This window comes from Botrytis fragariae, assembly GCF_013461495.1.
Source record: "Botrytis fragariae strain BVB16 chromosome Unknown tig00000225, whole genome shotgun sequence".
In the NCBI taxonomy this organism is placed as follows: Eukaryota; Fungi; Ascomycota; class Leotiomycetes; order Helotiales; family Sclerotiniaceae; genus Botrytis; species Botrytis fragariae.
Genome location: NW_023501002.1, coordinates 223,723 through 244,062, shown reverse-complemented (window position 1 = coordinate 244,062; position 20,340 = coordinate 223,723). Strand labels below are relative to the sequence as shown.

The following is a 20,340-nucleotide window of genomic DNA, read 5'->3' as shown; positions in this document are numbered from 1 at the left end:
AAAAGTTAGAACAGTCTCGAATCTCGAGTGGCATCTCAAGATTTCCATGGGTCTTCTCTCAGATACTTAATGTGGCGTTCAGCACAGACAGCGAAGTCGTCGTAATTTAGAAAAATCCCATTGTTCAGGAAATTGTGATTGGCTTAATGGAATTGACTTTTATGTATTAGTATCCAAAATTGGCTATAGAGTTGCATTGAAATGACTAACCTAGATACCTGGTGGTGGGAGATGTGTTTTTGGCTGTATTTAGCAATACGTAAACGCAAAAAGCGCCAATGCCTAGGTAGGTAGGGAGGGAGGTGGGCATGTACTTTGGTAAATATCAACAATCAAAACTCTGTCTAGAATGTGCATTCTTATCGCATCGACCTCCTATCCCACTCATTCGATTCACCCACTTCATTCTTTCCCGAGCTGTAACATCCAAGAGTGATTATGAGCCAGTTAGTTCTCTTTCCCCCTCATTTTGAAGAGGACTAATCGCTGATGATGACGATATCATACATACTTAGGTCTGTATATCAACAACATGGGACGATATCTGGGTGGCTCGGTGGGTTGAAGTGGATTGATTCAGCCGAGGCCCTAGACTGTCAATGCAGTTTTGAAGGCCACAGATGCGGTTGGCAACCACTCACAATAAAGTATGTCCTTAGCTTCTGAGTATCTCAGTCTCTTGAGCAAGTAGATCTTTGACCCCTGATTAAAAGAAAGATTAAAAAGAGACCAAAAGCGTGCAAAGGGGAGGAAAGCACATGAAAGGGTCTTGGATCAGTTAAATGCTGGAACTAATCGGAGCAGCAGAGATTAATGATCGCCAAATCAATAAATAAGCTTAACCTAATTGGACTTTAGCCTCCAGTTTCCCACCAGGAACAGACGCTAGTAAGAGTAGCAAGAGCTCCCTCCACATTGATTCATTTTTGATGCAACCTTTGGATTTTTAAATATGCAATTCCTGGTGCTCAAGAGCAATCAAGTAACAAATCAAAAGAGCAAATCAAGCAAGCCAAGGCCAAGCAATGCAACCTCTTCTTTCCTACTTTCATACTTCACACTTCCTTTTTAAACTCTCTCCTCCCCTCCCCTACCTCTCTCTATATCTACATATCCCTCCTCCTTATCTCACTACATCCCGAGTATCTTCATAATTCCGGGCTTTCCTTTTGGTGTTTCATAGGATTGGATCATATTCAACTTCTTTGGAGGGGACATCTTTTTTTCTTATCTTCAAGCTGCCATACGGATCTCACAATTGGCATTCACGACTTTTGTCTCATTTTCTTCTTCTACACTTCCGTACATATTCAAATCGTAGCAAGCACAGTTGACGGCTTCACTGTCTTTGACCAGCTTGGCATTTTTAATCTTTTACATCTATTATCACACGGCAATCATAATATCTAATATCAAACAAAATTCCATCGGGTCCGGTACTCCCAGTCAGGCTCATCTCGAATTCACAATTCACCCATCGGTGGATGATACGATTCAAATCATTTGATCGTACCAAAGAGACAATACCTGATTCAAATTCCCCCTCGAGGACACCCTCTTTTTCTTCACCAAATATTCACGGTCTAGATCTCCTGGCATTCAGATCTACCACCTTCAATTGATTACATACCTCGTTGGAAATTCACCTTCACAAAATACCCAATTTCTCAAAGTTCTGCATTACATTCGGCATTCATCACTTGAGAGTTCGACTTGTGTGCCTGGCCCTTGGCTGACTTCGAGACCCCACTTCCTGGAGATACTTTATTCTATCACCAATCATGTGGTCCTTCAACTTCGTCTTGCTCGCATTATTTGCACTCTTCCAATTTTCCACGGCATTTTACCCTTTTGTCCCAGAATGGAGGCACCAATCATACAAGTCCCTCCCAGATACATCCAAGAGGAGCGGGAAAAGTCGTGAAAATAATGCTGTTCTCAAGCTTGTCCAAAAGCTCCCATCTGTAAGTTGAAGGTGGTTCGATTTGATTCGCTTTTGCTAACTCATTATAAGGCCAATAAACCCAGAGATGTTCAGATTCGCGAGCTGACAGATCGACTTATTCGCAAATACAACCCTGGAATGGGACTCAAAGCTACTAAAGTCGAAGAGCGTGAATCCAATCTTGTGAAATATGACGATACATCATTATCGATTCAGACTGCGGCAAATCCTTCACAGACAAACAGCGCGGGAATCCTGCAGACCGGAACTGACTTTTCATATTTTGCTCAGGTGGAACTAGGGAGCAAGAATGATCCTTTGTTGATGTTGCTCGATACAGGGGCTGGAACAAGTTGGGTTATGGGTCCCGATTGTGCCTCTAGTGCATGCAAGACTCGTGCTTCCTTCGGTGCAGCAGACTCTTCGACTTATAAAGCGGTCAATATGGATTTGGATATTGCGTACGGATCCGGCCATGTTACTGGAACATATGCTACCGACACAATCAATTTTGCTGGCATGAGTCTTCCTTTAACTCTAGGAATTGCCAATAAAACTAGTGATCAGTTCAACTCTTTCCCATTCTCCGGCATCCTAGGCTTATCCCAACAAACTGGTCCGGTTCCCAATTTCTTACAGACCATTGTTAGCTCGAAGTCTCTCAAGGCCAATGTATTCGGAATGGACTTGAACCGTGCTTCGGATGGCACAAATACTGGAGAGATTAACTTTGGTGCTCCGGATACTTCACGATACAGTGGTGATTTAAGTTATACAAGTGTTGCAAAAAACGGTCCAAATCATTGGGCACTTGCTCTTGATAACGTGGGAGTTGGCAATGCTCAACTTAGTACTACCGGGAGGTTGGGCTACCTCGATAGTGGAACGTCTTATATTTTTGGACAACCAACAGATGTGATAGCATTTCATGCACTTGTACCCGATGCTGTTACCACAGACAATAACACATGGACAGTGCCATGTTCTACCACCACATCTATCTCCTTTACATTCTCTGGAGTTACATATAATGTTTCGTCTGTAGATTGGGTAGGGCCTTCGGTGGATGGGGTGTGTACAAGTAATGTCTATGCTGTGGCTGTGGTTGACACAAACTCGTGGTTAATTGGCGATACTTTCTTCAAGAACGTATATGCCTTGTTTGACGTTGATCAAGATCGTGTCGGTAAGTTTATTCTATGCCTCAATTTTTGCTACATGTACTAATAATTTCAGGTTTGGCGCAGAAGAAAGCTGTTACATCCTCGGCAACATCAACGTCTTCTTCTGGTGGGCTTACCTCTACTCTTACTCCTTCCCTTACTACACAAGACCCCGTAGATAGAACTAGCACTTCCATTGTCGATTCTACTAGCGTCGTTCTTTCTGGCTCTGGATCCACAGTAACCACTTCTACTTCTGAATCTCTATCTAACACACGTTCCGTAGTTTCTGCTGTTCAAACAGGAACCTTGAATCCTTTACTCCCGGAAGCATCAGCCTCAGCTAGCGCTCAGTCTCCTGGAACAACTGTGTCGGCGTCATCATCTGTGACTGCTACTGCCACTCAAACTTCTAGTGGAAACCAGATCAATAGCTACTTTTCTTCGATGACTGCTTTGGTTGTCATTGCAACAACTCTTCTTTTCTAGTTAAAAAATGATACCCAAGTCTTTCCAAAAATATAAAGAAATTAATCCGGAGCACTTGATTTTACATTTCCTGTGAGAAATTGGACAGCATAGTACGGCATAGCATAGCATAGCACATGGAGCATGGGTCTGCAATTATGGTACTACAATGACTGGATTGAATAAGTCAATTTTACATAGAGAGATCTCAAAATGAACAAGATTTCTTCCGGGTATGCTGATCATGATGAAATCTGTATGATTTGTTTGCGAGTGAAGTGTGTACTACACGTCGATACCCAGGTATGTTCTGAATTTTTTTTCCGATGCTTTTGTCAAAGGGCGAGTATGTCACATGCCAAGTGGAAAAAAGCATGGCTTCAATAGGAAGACGCTAAAAGAAAGTTCATGAATGTGGAAGTAAGAACGGGAGGATTGGCCTCTGTGGTCTAAAGATCACGGTCTGATAATCCTGAAGAAGCCGACTATTAATCGAAAGTGAGAATGCAAAATCAATCTTGGAATTAAGGAATTGTGTAATTTAGATATGGGTGTGGAGTGTTTCTTGGTTGTTGTTCCATAATTCATCACATCTCTCAAGTCATTCCTTAATCGTCTTGAGTGAGATTCTTTTGTTTCTTTTTGTTTTGAGGTTTGAGTTTAGTTTAGTTTGGCTGTCTCGCTGGTGTGGTATCTATTCATCTGTCTTGATTTCAAGGGTGTGTTGTAGATAGGTGGATATCTGTTGAATGGAATGATGGAATGTAGGTTCTTTGTGGTGATGTCTGGGTATTTGAGGAAGGTGTGGTACATACTGAGGTGTTGGTTTGGATGGGGTGGGTGAGTAGGTATTACTCATAAGATTGATCGCTCTTTGTGATATGGTTCGTTGAGCTGGAATGATTAGAACTAATGGTCAAGTCACTGGTGTTCATGATTATGACGCATTATATGGGTTGGTAGATGTGAGTGGAGGTGGAAGTGGATATTTAGCGCGGTGTCTGTACTTATGTTGTGTGTTTCTTGTCTTTTGATACATACATTAATTCTTTTGTGTTTTGATGTTGATGCTGATGTTAATATTGAGAACCATACAAAACAGTTCTGAGAAACAAACTAAGCTTGCGAAATCGTTGGGTGGGCTTGCTTCGCATCTCTTGCATTTTTTCTCGCAAATTTTCTACGCTTTCCATCACTTTGCGTTACCTCACTTCTCCGGGCTTTATTTCACTTCGATTCAGAATATATCGCGGCGCATGGTATCGCATCCTGTCTTGTCACCTCTTATTGCAATATTTGTTGTTTTGGAAAGAAGAAAGTGTAGACTACTTCCATCCCGCAAAACCTCGGAATTTAGTCTCACGGTCGGCAGTCTCGAATTCAACAATATACCTTTACATTTGATACCAATAATACATCCTTACATTCAACAACATTACCGGCTTACAAAATATAGCCATGTCGATAAGATCTGCAGCTGGCAGTCGAGCTGATAGTCGAGCTGGTAGGAGACCTATCTCGGTCTTCCATGCAGTCGCGCCTAGCTCACCTAGTTCTGGATCCTATTTTTCGTCAATATCTAGGCCTGAATTAATTTTACCCAGGACAACTTATGCCGAACCGTATGATGATGATTTGGAATCGTATGGTTCCAGATCATCCGACAGTGGCAGTGAAATTAGGGAGGAACACGACTCTACTAGCCCTCGTACATCTACTCACCATCAACCGCATGATGTATTTGATGAGGTACGTTCACATATGCGGCGTCTGGAAGAGGATGTAGCACATACACGTCAAGTGTGGAGTGATGGAGAAATTAATCCTTCTGATATGCTGTCGACGATTGCAAACTACAGGCGGGGATTAGATATGGTTGCCACTCCAGATGCAGGTAGGGATCCTTCGTTGAAGCTTAGAATTGATGAGGTAGATGACACGTTGGAAGAATTGGAGGCGGAGGCAAATGTTCGGAAGATGCGAGAGCAAGAAGGACTCGAGACGGCGAGGAAAGAGGCAGAGAGAAGAGAGAATGAGATGAGAGAAGAATCGGAAAGGCACCAATATTTTATGCGAGATAAAGGTGCGAAGGAAAGAATCAGAAACGAGAAGGAGGCAAAGAAGAGGGAAAAGGCTGAAGAGGAGAAGCAGAAAAGGATTATAAAGGAAAATAAGAGAAAAGAACAGAATACTAGGTCTGCAGCGGCTTTTAAGGAAAGGGAGAGGTTGGCGAAAGAAGAAAAGAAGAGGAAGGAAGAGCAGCGAATTCAAGAGGAAAAGAAAGCATATGAGAAAAGATCAAGCAGAGAGAAGGCGGCAAGAAATCGAGATCTTCAACGGAGGGATATTGAGAAAAAAACAAGAGAAGCAGAGGAAGAGGCAAGGTATCAAAAGAAGGTTACAGAGGAAGAGAAGAGGTATGTGGCGAAAAAGAATCATCAAACAAAGGCGAAAGTAGCATTAGGTGGTAGGGAAGAAGAGAGCAGGAAGAGAGAGAGAGAAAGGGCAGAGGCGTTTGCTAAGAAGGTAGTGGATGATCGGAATCAGAAATTGAAAAGGGAGTTGAAGAAGTTGGAAGATAAGATATGTGATGTTGAGGAGAAGTTGGGTTATGTTCATGATGATTGATAGGAGGGAGATTGGGGAGGGAGGGGGGGATGAATGTAAGTGGTATTTTGGGGATTATTGGTGTGCATTTGCGGGATGGGGGTTTGTTTTAGGACTAGATTAGGTTTTTGAGGGAACTTTCTTTGGGGTCGATTTTGGGTATTCGTTGGATTGGTCTATCTTTGGTTTTGTGAGGGTTTAGTGATAGTATGGGTATGAGTATGATGCTCATGGCGGAGGAAAGTCAATAACAAGCGTGATTTTTAGATTGAACATACTTCTTCAATTTTAAGGAGGTGATGATTTCACAACTTTCGCTTGTTTGATATACATGTGATTTCTTGACATATTCATGGTACCGGATTTGGATATCTATGATGGTGCCAGAGTCTTTCTTATATCTGCTTTATGCATAATAATATGATGAGATTTAACAAATTGAGGTTGCAGTGCCAATACTTAATGGGAACTGAGGGTTTCTTTATATATGAGTGTTACACATTTGACAAATTGTTATTGCGATCATAGCTTGGAAGCACTTGATGTGACTCAAATATCTCTAACATGACTCCGTTGCAACATCTCGTGGTATAAATAGACTTGAATGATACTAGTCAATAAGTGACACATTTCTTCAGTCAAAAACAGAAGAAACATCCCTCTTCTCATCTATCCTGAATTTTCAAACCATCAAAGGTATAATAAATTCTAATCAAGATTTCTCAGATATAATGAGACATCAGTTCAGAAAAATTTAATACATATATCGTTACTTCTGTGTTGTCCTGTTTGCATCACTTATGATTGTCCTTGATAATTTAATATGCTGAACAGTTGTCAAGAGATTTTTTACTCGTGGATTGCATACACTCTGAGATATCTCATTCACTGTATACTCGTTGTATTTTTTTTCTCAAGTGAGTGATATCCCAGTGATTCGTGAGGAGATTACTTGAGTTATAGTTTACCATTCCCTTTTTTCCCTAGATGACTTCAACATCATATATTCAAAGCGCCACACATAATACCAAAGAAGAGATAGAAATTTATACTGCAAATAGAGCATGGTGGCTATAGGATCTCAGCACATAGAGATAACCTTGCCTACAACGTTGATACTTCTCTGAAACCTCGAGTGAGCTCACAACTGCGGATTTTCTTGCAGACAATGCGTTACAATACATTTATCTTCACGGAGTCTCCGAAATACGGTATAGCATCGAGACGTATATATCATATGAGAAGACAGAGGAGTTGCTTAATTCCTCGGGTAGGATGGACTTTGCTGCTTTCGAGTTTAAGGTTGTAGTGACGGCGCGAGAATTTGATTCGCTCGCTTAAAGCGCTGAGCTGGTGGTTTTTCCACGATGGTTGTTGAGGGCTAAGGCCCTGGAAATGAACAATCTGCTGACTTGATATACTCCGAAACCCTATCTCTGGTACAAGACTTGTCCAACTCGAGTCTCTAATCTTGATGTATGATATTGTGATGGTCACAAGTTTGAAGATGGTGTGGGTAATATTGATGTTTTGCTGTTATTCCTATAGGAACGGAGATGCTGAATACAACAAATGACTTTCACTACCCACCAAACCTAATCAATTGCATGTATATCTCTATCTCTCCAAAACTACGCATCCAATTTCCCACTCCAAACCCTCAATCCTCAATCCCTAACCTCCAAAATTAAACCCTACCAAACCTCCCGCACCGTCTCAAAAACCTCTCAACCTCCAACATCGTCACTCCCATACTCCTCCCACAAATTTCGTCTTAGTTCATTTATTATTCCCTCATCTACACCATGCTCCCGTGTTGTATATTCTAGAATCCGATCCCGATATTGGTTTAGAATTGAATAGTGATATTGGATCAATACCCCGACGCGACTCATTTCATTCATATTTTGGGGTTGTTGGGTGCTGGTCCAGAGGGTGCGGAGTTGTTTGCTGCTGTAGATGTTGGAGTCGTAGGAGTGGTGGAAGATGGGGAAGGGTTGAATTGTGCGGGAGAGAGAAGTGGATGGAATATGAGTGGTGGGGGATGGGAGAAGGGGATCATTTTGTTTTCTTTTGGTGAAGGTGCTTGGATTTGTTGGTTGATTGGATTGTGTATTTCTGGTAGTAGATTAATATTGCATTAAGACTTGAGATTAAAGACAGAGGGGCTAGAAGGCATGTTTATAGAGTGTTGGATATATTTTTGATTCTTGTAGCTGCATTGTGAATGAACATTTACGGGGTATTGAGATCTAGAATGGTTAATACTAGAGAAAATTCAAAGTAACAAAGCGACTCTCGGATGATGAATCTACTTCACAACATAATAGATTCACAATTCAAATACTTTCTCGCTGAATCCATTTTCATGATTCCATAACGTTGTCTCTTAGTAGAGAACAATATCAAAGTACAAAAATCACACTATCAATCTTCATACTTATGACTCCATCTATATATATGACCCAACACTTCAATCCACTTCCCAAAATATCTTTAACAGAAGCCCGTCACCCCCAAAGAATAATAGTTTTACCTCTCAAATACCCCACACCCACGAGTTTCCCACGAGTTCTCCACGCGAGCTCCCCCTTTTACCACATGGCACGCTTAAAATCCCTCAAAAATTCTCCATACACCACATGGAAACCTACATTTTCAACGAGATATGTTTTCAATTATTTCTCCATACTATCATGACTTCAAGATATGTGATAGATATAGCAGTCATCGAAGGGGGATAGCTATGTCTAAAAGGCATAAATAGTTTCTGTTAACCCCTCTGGAGAGACATTTCTTTTGAAGTATCGATATCAAACATCTAGATCTACAAGTCCAAAACGAATCAACACCAAACAAAACCTCTCAGTTCAAAGCTCACTTTGTCAATTCCTTCAACCTTCTCCTCGAACACCTCAGCATACAAGTCTATCCCGAATAGCCATCACCAAACACTCCGAATCTTCCAATTCTACTCAAAACTCATTCTCAATCATCCACCGAGATCCCCAAACCATCCGCCAAAATGCCCAGTTTTGACAATTCCTCCTCCGAAACCTACGATGCAGTCTCTCAAATCCCCATCCCCGAGATGAACCACGACCAATGCGACGCCGAAAAACTCCGAATCGTGAATCGCATCGAACATCTCCAACAAGTACACGCTGCAAACATTAACTCTGGGATGGATCACCGCAGCGACGCAATCCGAGAATTGGAGCAAAGAATCGCAAATCTCCGCTTTCGATTCCACGAGGTCGATAACCAAATGAGAGCGTTGGATGCGCGGGACCGGGCTGTCGTTGCCCAGAATACGGGTTATGGTTCTATCAGTAGAGATAGATCGTCGCAGTCGCCACCGGCCCCTAGGGCTCCTAATACTTCACCTCAACGCTAAGCTCCTCTTTTCTACTGCATCTGACTGTTCCCCCAGACAGCATGGTAGAAGTATCCGCACCACCACTCCTTCAAACCTCAGCACACTCTTACCATCTCAATATTTCCCTCTCAACATTTCTATCTTCGCTGTATCCTTTCAGTTCTCCTTTGGACACGGCGTTAAGAGACCGTTTCTTCTTTTCAATTTTGGATACCCTCGGTTAGACTACTCGTTTGCGTTGGACTTCTTTTCCTTCCTTTTACAATCTCTTCCTGTCTCATTTCAACTGGACTCTTTAGATTAATCAAGCATTTTGGACATTACATATCGTTGGATTTCTTTTCCTTTCTCTCTCTTTCTCTCGAATATCTTGAATCAATCAGGTATTTCGAACCGTCTTTACCATCAAACTTTTTTCTTTTCTTTTCTTTTCTTTTCCTTCCTACTTCCCTTTCTTTCTTTGACTGCAACACTCACCTGTACACACGCGTTGGATTTCACTCCCGCCCTCAAGAAGAAAGACACGCTAGATAGATAGATAGATAGATAGATAGATAGATAGATAGATAGATAGATAGATAGATAGATAGATAGATAGATAGATAAATAGACACAATCCATACACATAGACAAACAAACATAATAAATAATCATCCCCCCCCCCCCAAAACCCATCTCACCAACTTTCCCTTGCCAATCTGACTGACTCAATCACTTACTTAATCAACTAAATCAAATCACCTCTCATTAATACATTCTCCATCTCTCTAATCCACTCCATCCCATCCATCCATCCATCCATACATACACACAACATCACCCAAGCACAAAACAAAGAAGAATTCCTACCCCACACGCCTAGCCCCCAAAAATACGCGAGCTAAAAAGGGGTTATTCTAAATCCATTCACATTCACATTCAGCATTTAATATTTCACATGCCGCACATCTTCAGTTCGGAGATTTTCCATCCACAAACCCTGATTTTCTATTACATCTCATATATACCCCATCACAACTTTAGTTCACCAATCGGTCTCCACAAGGAACCATTACCTCAACTCAACTCAACTCATGCCACTGCCTTATATCTAATATTTCGTATCTTGAAAGTGTATTCTATTCCTACGTAAATCCTGTGTTCTTTCGCTGATACACATTCTATACGAACTAGTAAGAGTCATCCTCTATACGTTCATGAGTGCAAACTCCGCTTTAGAACCATCCCGATTTCAACCATTTCTTCGCGTTTATAACCATAATAATCGGTTAACAGCGCAATCATTTATTCCTTCCTTAATCTTTCCTTCATTCTTTATATGGATTTCCTCTCCAAGTTCCTTTCCCAAACTCAATACGCCTTTCCAAATAGGCAGAATTACAACATAAAAGATAACACCAATTTATGCCCATTGTGTATTGCAATTCTCCTTTTCCCAACGCTTCGTGTCATGTTGACAATTATGCAGTGACACTATGCTGAAAGATCCATCGGATCTTTTGAAGCTGCATCCGCCGCAGCCGCAGCAGCAGTAGCTCGCTCGGCTCTTTTCCTTTCCTTGATCTCCTCTTTCCAGAGCCTAATCTTTTCCGCCAATTCCGGAACTGGAATTACATCCTCAATCTTCAATGGATCACGATTATATGGATCTCTTTGATCACCCAACAATAAAGCACTGATAGTACCCCTATCTACAACCTCTTTGCTTGTAGGTAACATGACTGGATCTTCCATGAGATCTGCGGAAATAGGATCCAAGAATTCATCTGGTATTTCACCCAAGTCTTGTTCATCTTGATCCTCAATCTCTTTGGCAATCTTGAATCGAGTCTTCAGACGTTCCCAGGCATTGAGATCTTCCGCTGATTTCAGTCCGTAACGTGTCAAAATTCGGGAAGCGCTATCGAAATTCTCGGGTTTATATGAGCGGCCATCTCTAGCCACGGCTTCCACGAATGGTTCATGAACCCCGAGATTGATGTAAATTTCCACAAAATCGCTAAGGAAAGCCCTTGGTCTGAACTGGTACTTTTCCAGGTTCTCAACCTTCAAGTTAGTTGATTTGCTTCCAGTGATGGTATCAAGTGTATAGTTCAGCATTGCTGCTACACGATTAACAATTTCCTTCATGGTAAAGGAGGCACTCAAGGTAGAAGAGAACAACTTCATCATAGCAAGGGTCTCATTGGTCAATTGCATGTAGGATTGCGCTTGACCTTCCGCCTCGCGTAATGCAGTTTCTTTCTGCTCTCGTTCCTCGGCAGTCATTGATGATTGTTCTGCCTCCTTTCTGAGTTCAACTTGGAGGTCATGGATCTTTGGAAACTTCGTAAGAGCCTCATCGAGAACAAAAGTGGCATCATTCAGTAAAAGATTAACGAATCGCAAGAAAAAGTCCGTGTTAGTTCTGAGTTATATTAGTATCTTTGCGAATCTTTAGATTATTAGGCTATACATACTTGCTCTCTTGCGACAAACGCTGTCTGTAAATATCATTCGGCCATACACACTTGATGACTTGAAAGATCTCATATCGAATATTGAATTTGTCATAAAATTGAGTGTGTGCTCCAGTAGATTCACATTCTGAAAGCAATTAGTATCATTGAAACTTGGAATTTGAACCATGAACTCACCAATGTAGAACTTCAGTAATGCGTGAAGCAAGTGGTCATTAGCAAATTTCGATCCTATTAGAACATCGCCCAAAACACCTTTAGTGCGATGATATACTGGCCAGGTACCAGCAAAAAGTAAAGATACGAGTTTCGCTTTCAGGTAGGGGTTCTTGATATACTCGGAATTTGTCAAGAAAGTAATACTGAGTGCAATGATCTCATCGCCAACAGCTGAAATCATAACATCAGGGATGAATCTACAACAAATTTAGCCTTTTCCTAAGAGTCGAAGAATGGAGAAACTAACCTAATGATAAAGTTAAAATTGGTAATAATATCCTCTAAAACGTATTCTGGAAGATAATCAAAAGCGGCAGGAGGTGCTGATGGTAACGGCAATCTAATTATTGTCAGTTAACTGTAATGGAAATATCTGAAAGATCTATAATCATACTTGATAGTTTGGCTAGGAGTATAATCAGACTCCGTAGCGATTCTCAAAAGCCAGACAGTAACGTATCTCATGAAGATCAAAGATTTTGCTTGCATAGGTTTGTCAGACAGAACACCTTCAATGGCCATTCTCTTCGACATCGCATTTTCTAAGACTTCATTGATTTTCTTAATTCTCAAATCGAGTAAAAGAGCAGCCCGAGGATCCTGGATTTGATTAGTGACGAACGTGGGGATATTCCGAGGCTGGGTGCTTGACTTACCCGTGCCACTTTGACACGTTCTGCTTCAATGGCAGTCAATTGCTTTTGAATATACTTGATATCTTTCTCCAGACTCTTATGTGTGGCATTAAGAGCTTCACTACCATAGTGATGAGCAGCCAGCGTCAGAAAGAAAACCTCGGAGATGAAATTAGAAGTGCCATCAACAGTGGCCTCATAATACTTTTCGGAAGCCTTCTCATCAGCATTCAACTTAGTCTCGTCCTTAATATCAACACGAGGCGCACGTCGTAAATAATCGATATCAATCTTTGAGATCTTCGAGAATGTGGTGTCCATGAATGGCTCACAAAGACCATCTAAAACAACAGTGACATTATGCATAAAGCCATCAGAAGATACTTCTTTTGGGTCCACCTGAAGTGCTCGACGCTTATGGTTTTGGTTTACAATGTAGGCAAACCAATCCAAGGTTTTGCTTTTAGCTATTGGACTTGCTCGAACAAAGTGGTTGATGATGTCAAGTAAATCTTTTTGATGGGTTTGTAAGGTCAATCGTAACGCGTCTTGAGATGTGGCAATATGTCGCCTATCTATCGTCTTTGGCGCACCGAAGTATTCCCTAGTAACTTCTTGTTGCAAAGGAGATATTCTGAAGAAAGGGCCAAGTAGTGTGTACTTTTCGATAGTGTTTGCTGAAACAGCCATTTGGAATAGTGGAGATTCGGCAATAGCTGTAGTGATTGGGTTGAACTGCGTAAGCAATTTGAAAGCCTACAAACGACATTAGTTCCAGTTGTTGATCTCTCCATTCTACATTTCTTACATGAATGTAGGGCTTGTAAACATCATTCATAGTCATATTAGAGAGTTTACTACTCATGCCTACAAATGCTTTGACAATCATAGACTTTGCCATATCATCCTCCGCAAAGCGAGCTACAGCTTCTTCGAGGAAGTCGGGGCAGATGCCTTTATCCTCACCAGGCTCCAACAAGAAGTAAGGGGTGAGGACATCTGTAGTTAGATTGATCTCTCGTCTGGGAAATGTTAGCTAGATGTAAATATCCTTAGTCCCGAAAAACAAACTGGAAGATGTCTGGCATTTCGGCTGCAAAGATGCAATTGCTCATACATAAGCGTTTAGCTTCCTTGAGAATCGCATCCTTTTGCCCCGCATAACCCCGCAGTCCCTTTGAAGCTTTTATGATTCGTTTCCAACATGGCAATAGGTAGTCGAACACGGGTTTACTATGGGGAATGGTAGAGCACGCTTCCATCAGAGCACCATCAAGCTTATCAGCCGACAACCTAATCTCCGCATGTTCCTCCTCGAGCTCTTTTCTCAATTCGGGCAGGAATATCAGTTTATGATTCGAGGAATCGGTTCGCTGGTTGGGATCTAGAGTAATTCGAAAGATATGAGCAAGAATTCGATTTTCGTAGTCCTCTAAAGACTCTTCGGCGAGATTAGGTTTGCGGGTGGTTGGAGCTGGGCGAGGAGGTGTCTGCATGTCTGATTCAGTTCTGGATCGTTTGCCTAGAACGTTTTGAGAAGGATCAGTTCTTACAGACAATGGTTTCTCAGTAGAGCTTGCTTGCGCGCCCAATTTCGCGAAAGGATTAGCAGCTGGTGTCGGAGTGACGCTCGTAGGTTTAATATCGATAGCTGATTTGGCAACTGGCTGAGCCGATGAAGCATTATCTTTTGGTGCAGATGGTTGCGAAGTAGGAAGAGATGTTGAAGCTTCTGCGCCTGCGCCAGAAATCTTTTCAGTACTCGAAGATGCGGAACCAGTTAACTTCTCCATGCGGCGGCGTCGGATCTATGAGAAGGTTGCCAAAATTAGCCACGGCGAACTCTGGTAAGTATAATAGCATATAAAAACAGATTCTCTTACCTGCTCCATCTTCTCCTTATCTGGAGCATCTGGCCCACTGGGTGGTTGAGGAGCTTGATCTGCCATATTATCAAATTTTAATGTTGATAATGTTGTGTTGGAAAGATGATAATATGATGTATCGAAGATGCTCTTATGGCTAAAGATAGTAGCCTTGTGGGGTGGATGGCTTTATCAGTCAGTGCTACGATTAGCCTCCAGGCTTGATAATCGAGGAAATCTTGCAAGGGTATTTTACGTTACTCTCGAAGCTTCTACCTATGGTCCTTTTCGTACTGAACTTTGTATGCTGTACAAGCCTCACCGGTCATTCAATGACAAAGCCATTATGAGTCTCACAATGGAATTCTTTCCAGAGTATTCATGAATTACAATGGGAATCCATCGTAACGGCTGATTTTTTCTTGTGTATAAATTACTACTAGGTATGCAGACCCCGAAATGATACATCTATAGATTCAATATGGATCAGAACATTGGTCTAATATGGCTGAGACGTTTTTCCATAAGACAATAGTAAAGCCGAGAAACAATATGAAATCAGTACAAGGTAGTAGAAAATCCGAAAGCAAATTAAAACTTTTATATGTGAATTCTTGAACGAAAGTTTCGAGTGAAGGGAGTATGTATTGATGTCTCGAGATAGTCATCATAAATTGACCAAGATGACTGCGGCCACTGTATTATATTGAAAATCGTCCTCTATTATACCTGTAACGAAAGACCCTCACATAAAGTCATTCATCCAGTCTTTTGGATAATGCTCCCAGCCCAAACGCCTTGCTACAAAGCAAATACGCTACATAAACGTGTACACGTCAAATTCAGCATTAATTCCTGATACCCATACTTTCCAACTTCTTGCAGCTCGACATTGGCATGTCTCTAGCCCGTTGAATCTTATCCACATCGCTACTAAACCAGCCTTGGGCTTCCTGGAGTAATTGACTTCGTTGCTGTACTTCTTGTTCGCAGCCAACCTTTAATCGTGAGACATATTGAACCTCCGCTTCTCGATCGATTTGTGCAAATTGATGTGCACTAAAACCCTTGATCTCGGCAGGGTTTACATAGTAGTCAACGTTCATTCTTGAGCTGACTCGGTGGTGGGTATGCGGCGGTATAGGATTGTCGAATCGCATAGAAGGACCACTAGAACCACCTCCAGAAAACAGTGACGACAATAAAGGTATACCGAAGAGAAGTATGAGTGGCAACAAGTTTATGAGGGTCTGAGTCAACGAAGCTGGTGCTTCTGGCGGTGCATTTGGGTCTCTCGGTCTCCTCCTTGGTCTTGCACCCCCGAATTGATGTACTCTAATACCAGGTCCACCACCCAGATTGAAAACGAATCCTGGCTGATCATTAAACATTCCACCACCACCTAAGAAGCTGTTAGTACCAATCGACTTTACCAGACTCGGGAATCGTACCAAAACCTCCTCCTCCAAAAAATCTCGTGAACATCTCTTCCGGGCTAATCTCCTCTTCCCACATAGATCTCCCACCAGGTCTCGCAGCAGCCCCTCCTCCAGCACTTCTCTGCGAAAATCCTGAGAAGGGATTTGACTGCGGTGCTCCTGCACCAAATCTACTATCTGGATCCCCGCCATATCTATCGTATTGCGTTTTCTTGTCCTTATCGCTCAAAACCCCGAACGCCCTACTGACCATCTTAAAAGCTTCATCTGCATGTTCGTGCCCATTCTTATCCGGATGAGTCAACAAACTCAGTTTCCTATAGGCCTTTTTAATCTCCGACTCCGTCACTGTTGTTTTAACTTCTTCTAGCCCCAAAATATCGTAAAATGCTGTGGGCGCACATCTTCTGACCCTTATGACCGCAGCCTTTTGCTCGATTGTATATTTGCGGTCTTGATTCCCTTGGTTATGTTCCCGCGATTTTGCGGTTCCGTTGGCCTTTGTATCAGCGCCAGAAGTGGTAGCCGGCATTGCGCCGTTATTTGTTGAATTGTAAGGATCGCAGATCAAACAGTGTGTCTTGTTGTGTCAATGTCCCGAGTATTATCAAACTTGAGACTTCGTAAATGCTAATAATTATTATATCTTGGTGGTGTCGCAGTTTGTTATGGCCACGATGCTAAAGTGCTTGTCGATGTTTCTCTTCGCTATCGTGCGCTAATGCATGGACTGTACACCGGAATTTTGGGACAACACAGGCACGTGATAGCTACTTGTGTACCATCGTCATAGAAGTCGTATAGATCGAATGCATGTACAATTCAATGTAAATATACATTACGGTACGGTACTTACAGTCTATTTGAAGCTTTCTTTTCATACTTTTCATATACAAATTTAATTTATCAATCGAAGAAGATGTCCGATCAAGACCAAGCAGTTGAGAATGCCAAAAAGACTACAATTTCTTACGCACAAGATTGGGGCCGTGAGTCTCATCCCCCTCAATTGACCCCTCCACAGATTTGAATATGCCCTTTCCCTCACATGAAAGGTTTTCATATAATCGATTCATATTCTATTCCTTCGAGAATAAGAGAAAGCTAACCCATCTCTCACCATAGGCTCCCCTCTTCCCCCCGTCCTCCTCGCAACCTTCACTACCGCTCTACATGCTCGCCCCCTCCAACCTCTTCCCCTAGCCTTCACCCCCGTCTTCCTCTTCAGTACCTACCTCAATCTCTCCGGATACGCTATTGATTCCGCCGGCTTGACAGCTGCCTGGTCTGGTCTCTATCTCATCATGGCAAACCGAAGAAAAGCGTCGGGAAAGAACATGTATGCAAGAATTGGGAGTAAATTTGGAGCCAGGGGTATGGTCCGAGGTGCTGCGATGGGTGTTGCAGGTCTGAATTTGGTGGGTGGTGGAATCACATATGCTTTTGGCAAGAGGGAGAATGAGGATAAAACTCTTTGAATGTATGAATAACTACGGTTGGAGCATTGTATCATATTATGTATGTAGGGTAAGGGGTTCAAAAGGTTATCAAAAGAAAAATCTCGACAGCAGTAGCGGGGATGCCACTCTGCGGTCAATTGTTAACAGCAAAGTTATTGGTTTTGGAATCTATGATGTCTCACGAAGTGTCTTGAGAGCTGTTTGTATGAAGAGTATAGTCAGGTCTGAATTAGAAGTTTATACATATTATAAGGAAGTATATTATAAGAATGCTGTACTCTATCTTGAGTATGTAAGTGAAGCGCGGTGGCCGTAATCCAATACCACCCTTTAAACTCCGAATCGCATCGGCCTTAACGCGCACTGCATAACCGATGTCTTTCTAATGCCCTATCCCAAAAGATACCAGTCCCACCCAATATACCCAAACACCATAGAGAATTAGTTGACATGCATCCAGCTAGTGATCCCAAAATCTCATCAAGTTCAAGTAGATCCAGATAAGCAAGACCGCAAGAGCGAGAGGACGCGCTTTCTTGAAGGACTTGGGGACAGTTGGTTGAACTGTCTGATTACGATCGAGCCCACTGAGACTTGAGACTTGATACTCGGTGATGTATTTGATATCGACATCACGAGCCTTTGGTGCGGCGAAAGTCTTGTATTCTTCAACGATCGACTGAACACTCCAGCCAGAGACGTGACGAATAATGGCGGCAGCACAACCAGTGCGGTGCTATGACTTTTGATCAGCTTGGATTCAATCAGAACAAGGATCAGAGTTAATCACCTTGCCATGATTGCAATGGATTAATAATGGATGATTTTCCTTGTCAAGAGAGATTCTCATGATTTGGTTCATGATATGCTCGGGAATATCGACCTTTTTGGTTCCTTGCATTTCGATGACATAATGACGTATGCCATGAGCCTCCATGAATGCGAGAAATTCGGGAGGGAAGTCTTTCTTTACGAGCGTGCTTCAGAACTTAGTACTAGCCATCAAACTCGGTCATGCAATTACTCACACGATAGATTTTAAACCGAGAGTTCCTAGATACTCAAAGTCCTCTTGTTGGGGGAAGCTGCTACGATAAATTGCATTTGGAGCAATGACACCAAAGTTAAGATCGTGCTTCTCCTTCTCCTTCTCCTTCTCTTTATCCTTTTGCTTCTCCTTGACCAAAGCTTTGGTGGTGTCAACTGATTTGGTTACTGTCCAATCTTCATATTAGCTAATGGTCCGACATACAGGAATGAATGCATGAGTTCAATCCAATTACCTTGTGTTGCAATCGTTTCGGTTTTAGCAGGGAACAATGTACCAAGATCCTTTCCAGCATCGGCACTTTTGAGAGGACTTTGGTGGGCTGAGCTTCTAGCCTCTCTATGCTTCTTGTCCTTTTCCTTGTCTTTCTCGTCTTGGTTGCTGCTGTATCTGGCCTCATGAGGGACCATTGCGGCACCTACGACACCTGCGTTTCCTGACTGCATAACTTCTTGTTCTGTAGCGAAAACTCTTGTCGATCGTCGGGAGATTTTTGCGACTAGTTCATCCGCCATGTTATTGAGGGTTGTAGAGTTATATGAAGATTGAAGTGGTGTATGTACGGATCGTCGTTTGACAATGGTTGTTTTTTCGAGGGATCTAATAATATCCTTAAGGTAGGGATCTCTGACGTATGTTGGTGCTTGGAAAAAGGGAATTCTCTTGACAAGTGAAAATTATCCTTTGGGGGTTGGCCGCTATTGACCACGAATAAATTTCTTCATTAACATGCTGTAGATGGATTGGTTAAGGTGCTCTTGGGATGCTTTGAGAGTGGCAGGTAGACGTTCTGCTGAAATTCGTGGTGTCGTGTGAGGTTAAGAGGAAAAGTTGTGTGGTGTATGTGTATTTGTTTTTGTATGTGCAAGAGGGAGGGAGGAGGTAGTTAAGTTCGTTGGATTCGATAAGAACAGAAGGAAATACCGAATACCTTAAATTCTGGGGAGAATTAAAGTAATGAGCATTGTGCGAGAGCTAGATTTGGTAGATTCATAACTAAAATTGTAAATTGTAACTAAAATTGTTCGTTCCAGAAAAATGATGATTTTTGGTGATTTATCTACCTAGTAGTTACTAGTATAGTAGTCTGTCTGTCTAGGTAAGCCAATTCCAAGGAAGTCATTAATGTCCGATGCATCTAACTCCAGTCAGGCAAGGGTAAGATTTGGCTTAACTAATAAAGATATCCATACGACGTACATCCTGCTCTGGACATTTTCGCCATTGTTCCGAGGAACCCCAGAGTTTGAGCCGTAAAGGTTTTACCTATAATTAAATAAAGTCACAAAGAAATTGATTCACAAAGCAAATCATGACCCGTCTTTTGGGGATTTTGATATAAATATGAATAGATATAAAATGTGTATAACTTACAAGGACATAATTATGGTTTATTTTCTCAACAGGACATACCAGGTAGCTAATTGACGTGGCTGTTAGTGAAGTGTGGGTTTTTATTCCACTGTACATAGAAATTAAGCGGCAAATGCAAATCAGGAGATAAATTGGAGCTCCCCGTTACATCCGCACCTGCATCTTCATTCCTAGCTATGGATACAATGCATTTGAAGGCATGTCTCTACAGGGTTGTTGCATTTTACTGGAGACCGCCGATACCCCCAAATAACATTTCACTGTATAGATCATGCACAA

General features: G+C 42.0%; 7 protein-coding genes across 7 annotated transcripts; 4 read left to right on the top strand and 3 right to left on the bottom strand.

Moving 5' to 3' along the window:
- Positions 1–1,781: 1,781 nt before the first annotated feature.
- Positions 1,782–3,597, top strand: Bfra_011150 (putative aspartic-type endopeptidase protein; the record flags this gene model as incomplete). The annotated part of the gene is made up of 3 exons (XM_037341480.1): positions 1,782–1,964; positions 2,015–3,131; positions 3,182–3,597. 3 exons carry the CDS (start codon positions 1,782–1,784, stop codon positions 3,595–3,597), a joined length of 1,716 nt encoding a protein of 571 aa, XP_037188292.1.
- A 1,437-nt stretch (positions 3,598–5,034) lies between these two features.
- Positions 5,035–6,204, top strand: Bfra_011149 (uncharacterized protein; the record flags this gene model as incomplete). The annotated part of the gene is made up of 1 exon (XM_037341479.1): positions 5,035–6,204. One exon carries the CDS (start codon positions 5,035–5,037, stop codon positions 6,202–6,204), a length of 1,170 nt encoding a protein of 389 aa, XP_037188291.1.
- Positions 6,205–9,208: 3,004 nt separating this feature from the next.
- On the top strand, positions 9,209–9,580 carry Bfra_011148 (uncharacterized protein; the record flags this gene model as incomplete). The annotated part of the gene is made up of 1 exon (XM_037341478.1): positions 9,209–9,580. The coding sequence occupies one exon, from the start codon at positions 9,209–9,211 to the stop codon at positions 9,578–9,580; it is 372 nt and encodes a 123-aa protein (XP_037188290.1).
- Positions 9,581–11,035: 1,455 nt separating this feature from the next.
- Bfra_011147 (putative ubiquitin conjugation factor e4 protein) lies at positions 11,036–14,824 on the bottom strand (the record flags this gene model as incomplete). The annotated part of the gene is made up of 9 exons (XM_037341477.1): positions 11,036–11,969; positions 12,022–12,148; positions 12,199–12,437; positions 12,488–12,580; positions 12,635–12,840; positions 12,897–13,631; positions 13,684–13,897; positions 13,947–14,683; positions 14,759–14,824. 9 exons carry the CDS (start codon positions 14,822–14,824, stop codon positions 11,036–11,038), a joined length of 3,351 nt encoding a protein of 1,116 aa, XP_037188289.1.
- A 764-nt stretch (positions 14,825–15,588) lies between these two features.
- On the bottom strand, positions 15,589–16,711 carry Bfra_011146 (putative er associated chaperone protein; the record flags this gene model as incomplete). The annotated part of the gene is made up of 2 exons (XM_037341476.1): positions 15,589–16,142; positions 16,192–16,711. The coding sequence occupies 2 exons, from the start codon at positions 16,709–16,711 to the stop codon at positions 15,589–15,591; spliced, it is 1,074 nt and encodes a 357-aa protein (XP_037188288.1).
- Positions 16,712–17,098: 387 nt separating this feature from the next.
- Bfra_011145 (uncharacterized protein) lies at positions 17,099–17,657 on the top strand (the record flags this gene model as incomplete). Its single annotated transcript, XM_037341475.1, has 2 exons — positions 17,099–17,168; positions 17,305–17,657. The coding sequence occupies 2 exons, from the start codon at positions 17,099–17,101 to the stop codon at positions 17,655–17,657; spliced, it is 423 nt and encodes a 140-aa protein (XP_037188287.1).
- Positions 17,658–18,099: 442 nt separating this feature from the next.
- Positions 18,100–19,202, bottom strand: Bfra_011144 (putative tyrosine phosphatase protein; the record flags this gene model as incomplete). Its single annotated transcript, XM_037341474.1, has 4 exons — positions 18,100–18,375; positions 18,430–18,619; positions 18,668–18,854; positions 18,923–19,202. The coding sequence occupies 4 exons, from the start codon at positions 19,200–19,202 to the stop codon at positions 18,100–18,102; spliced, it is 933 nt and encodes a 310-aa protein (XP_037188286.1).
- Between the last annotated feature and the right edge of the window lie 1,138 nt (positions 19,203–20,340).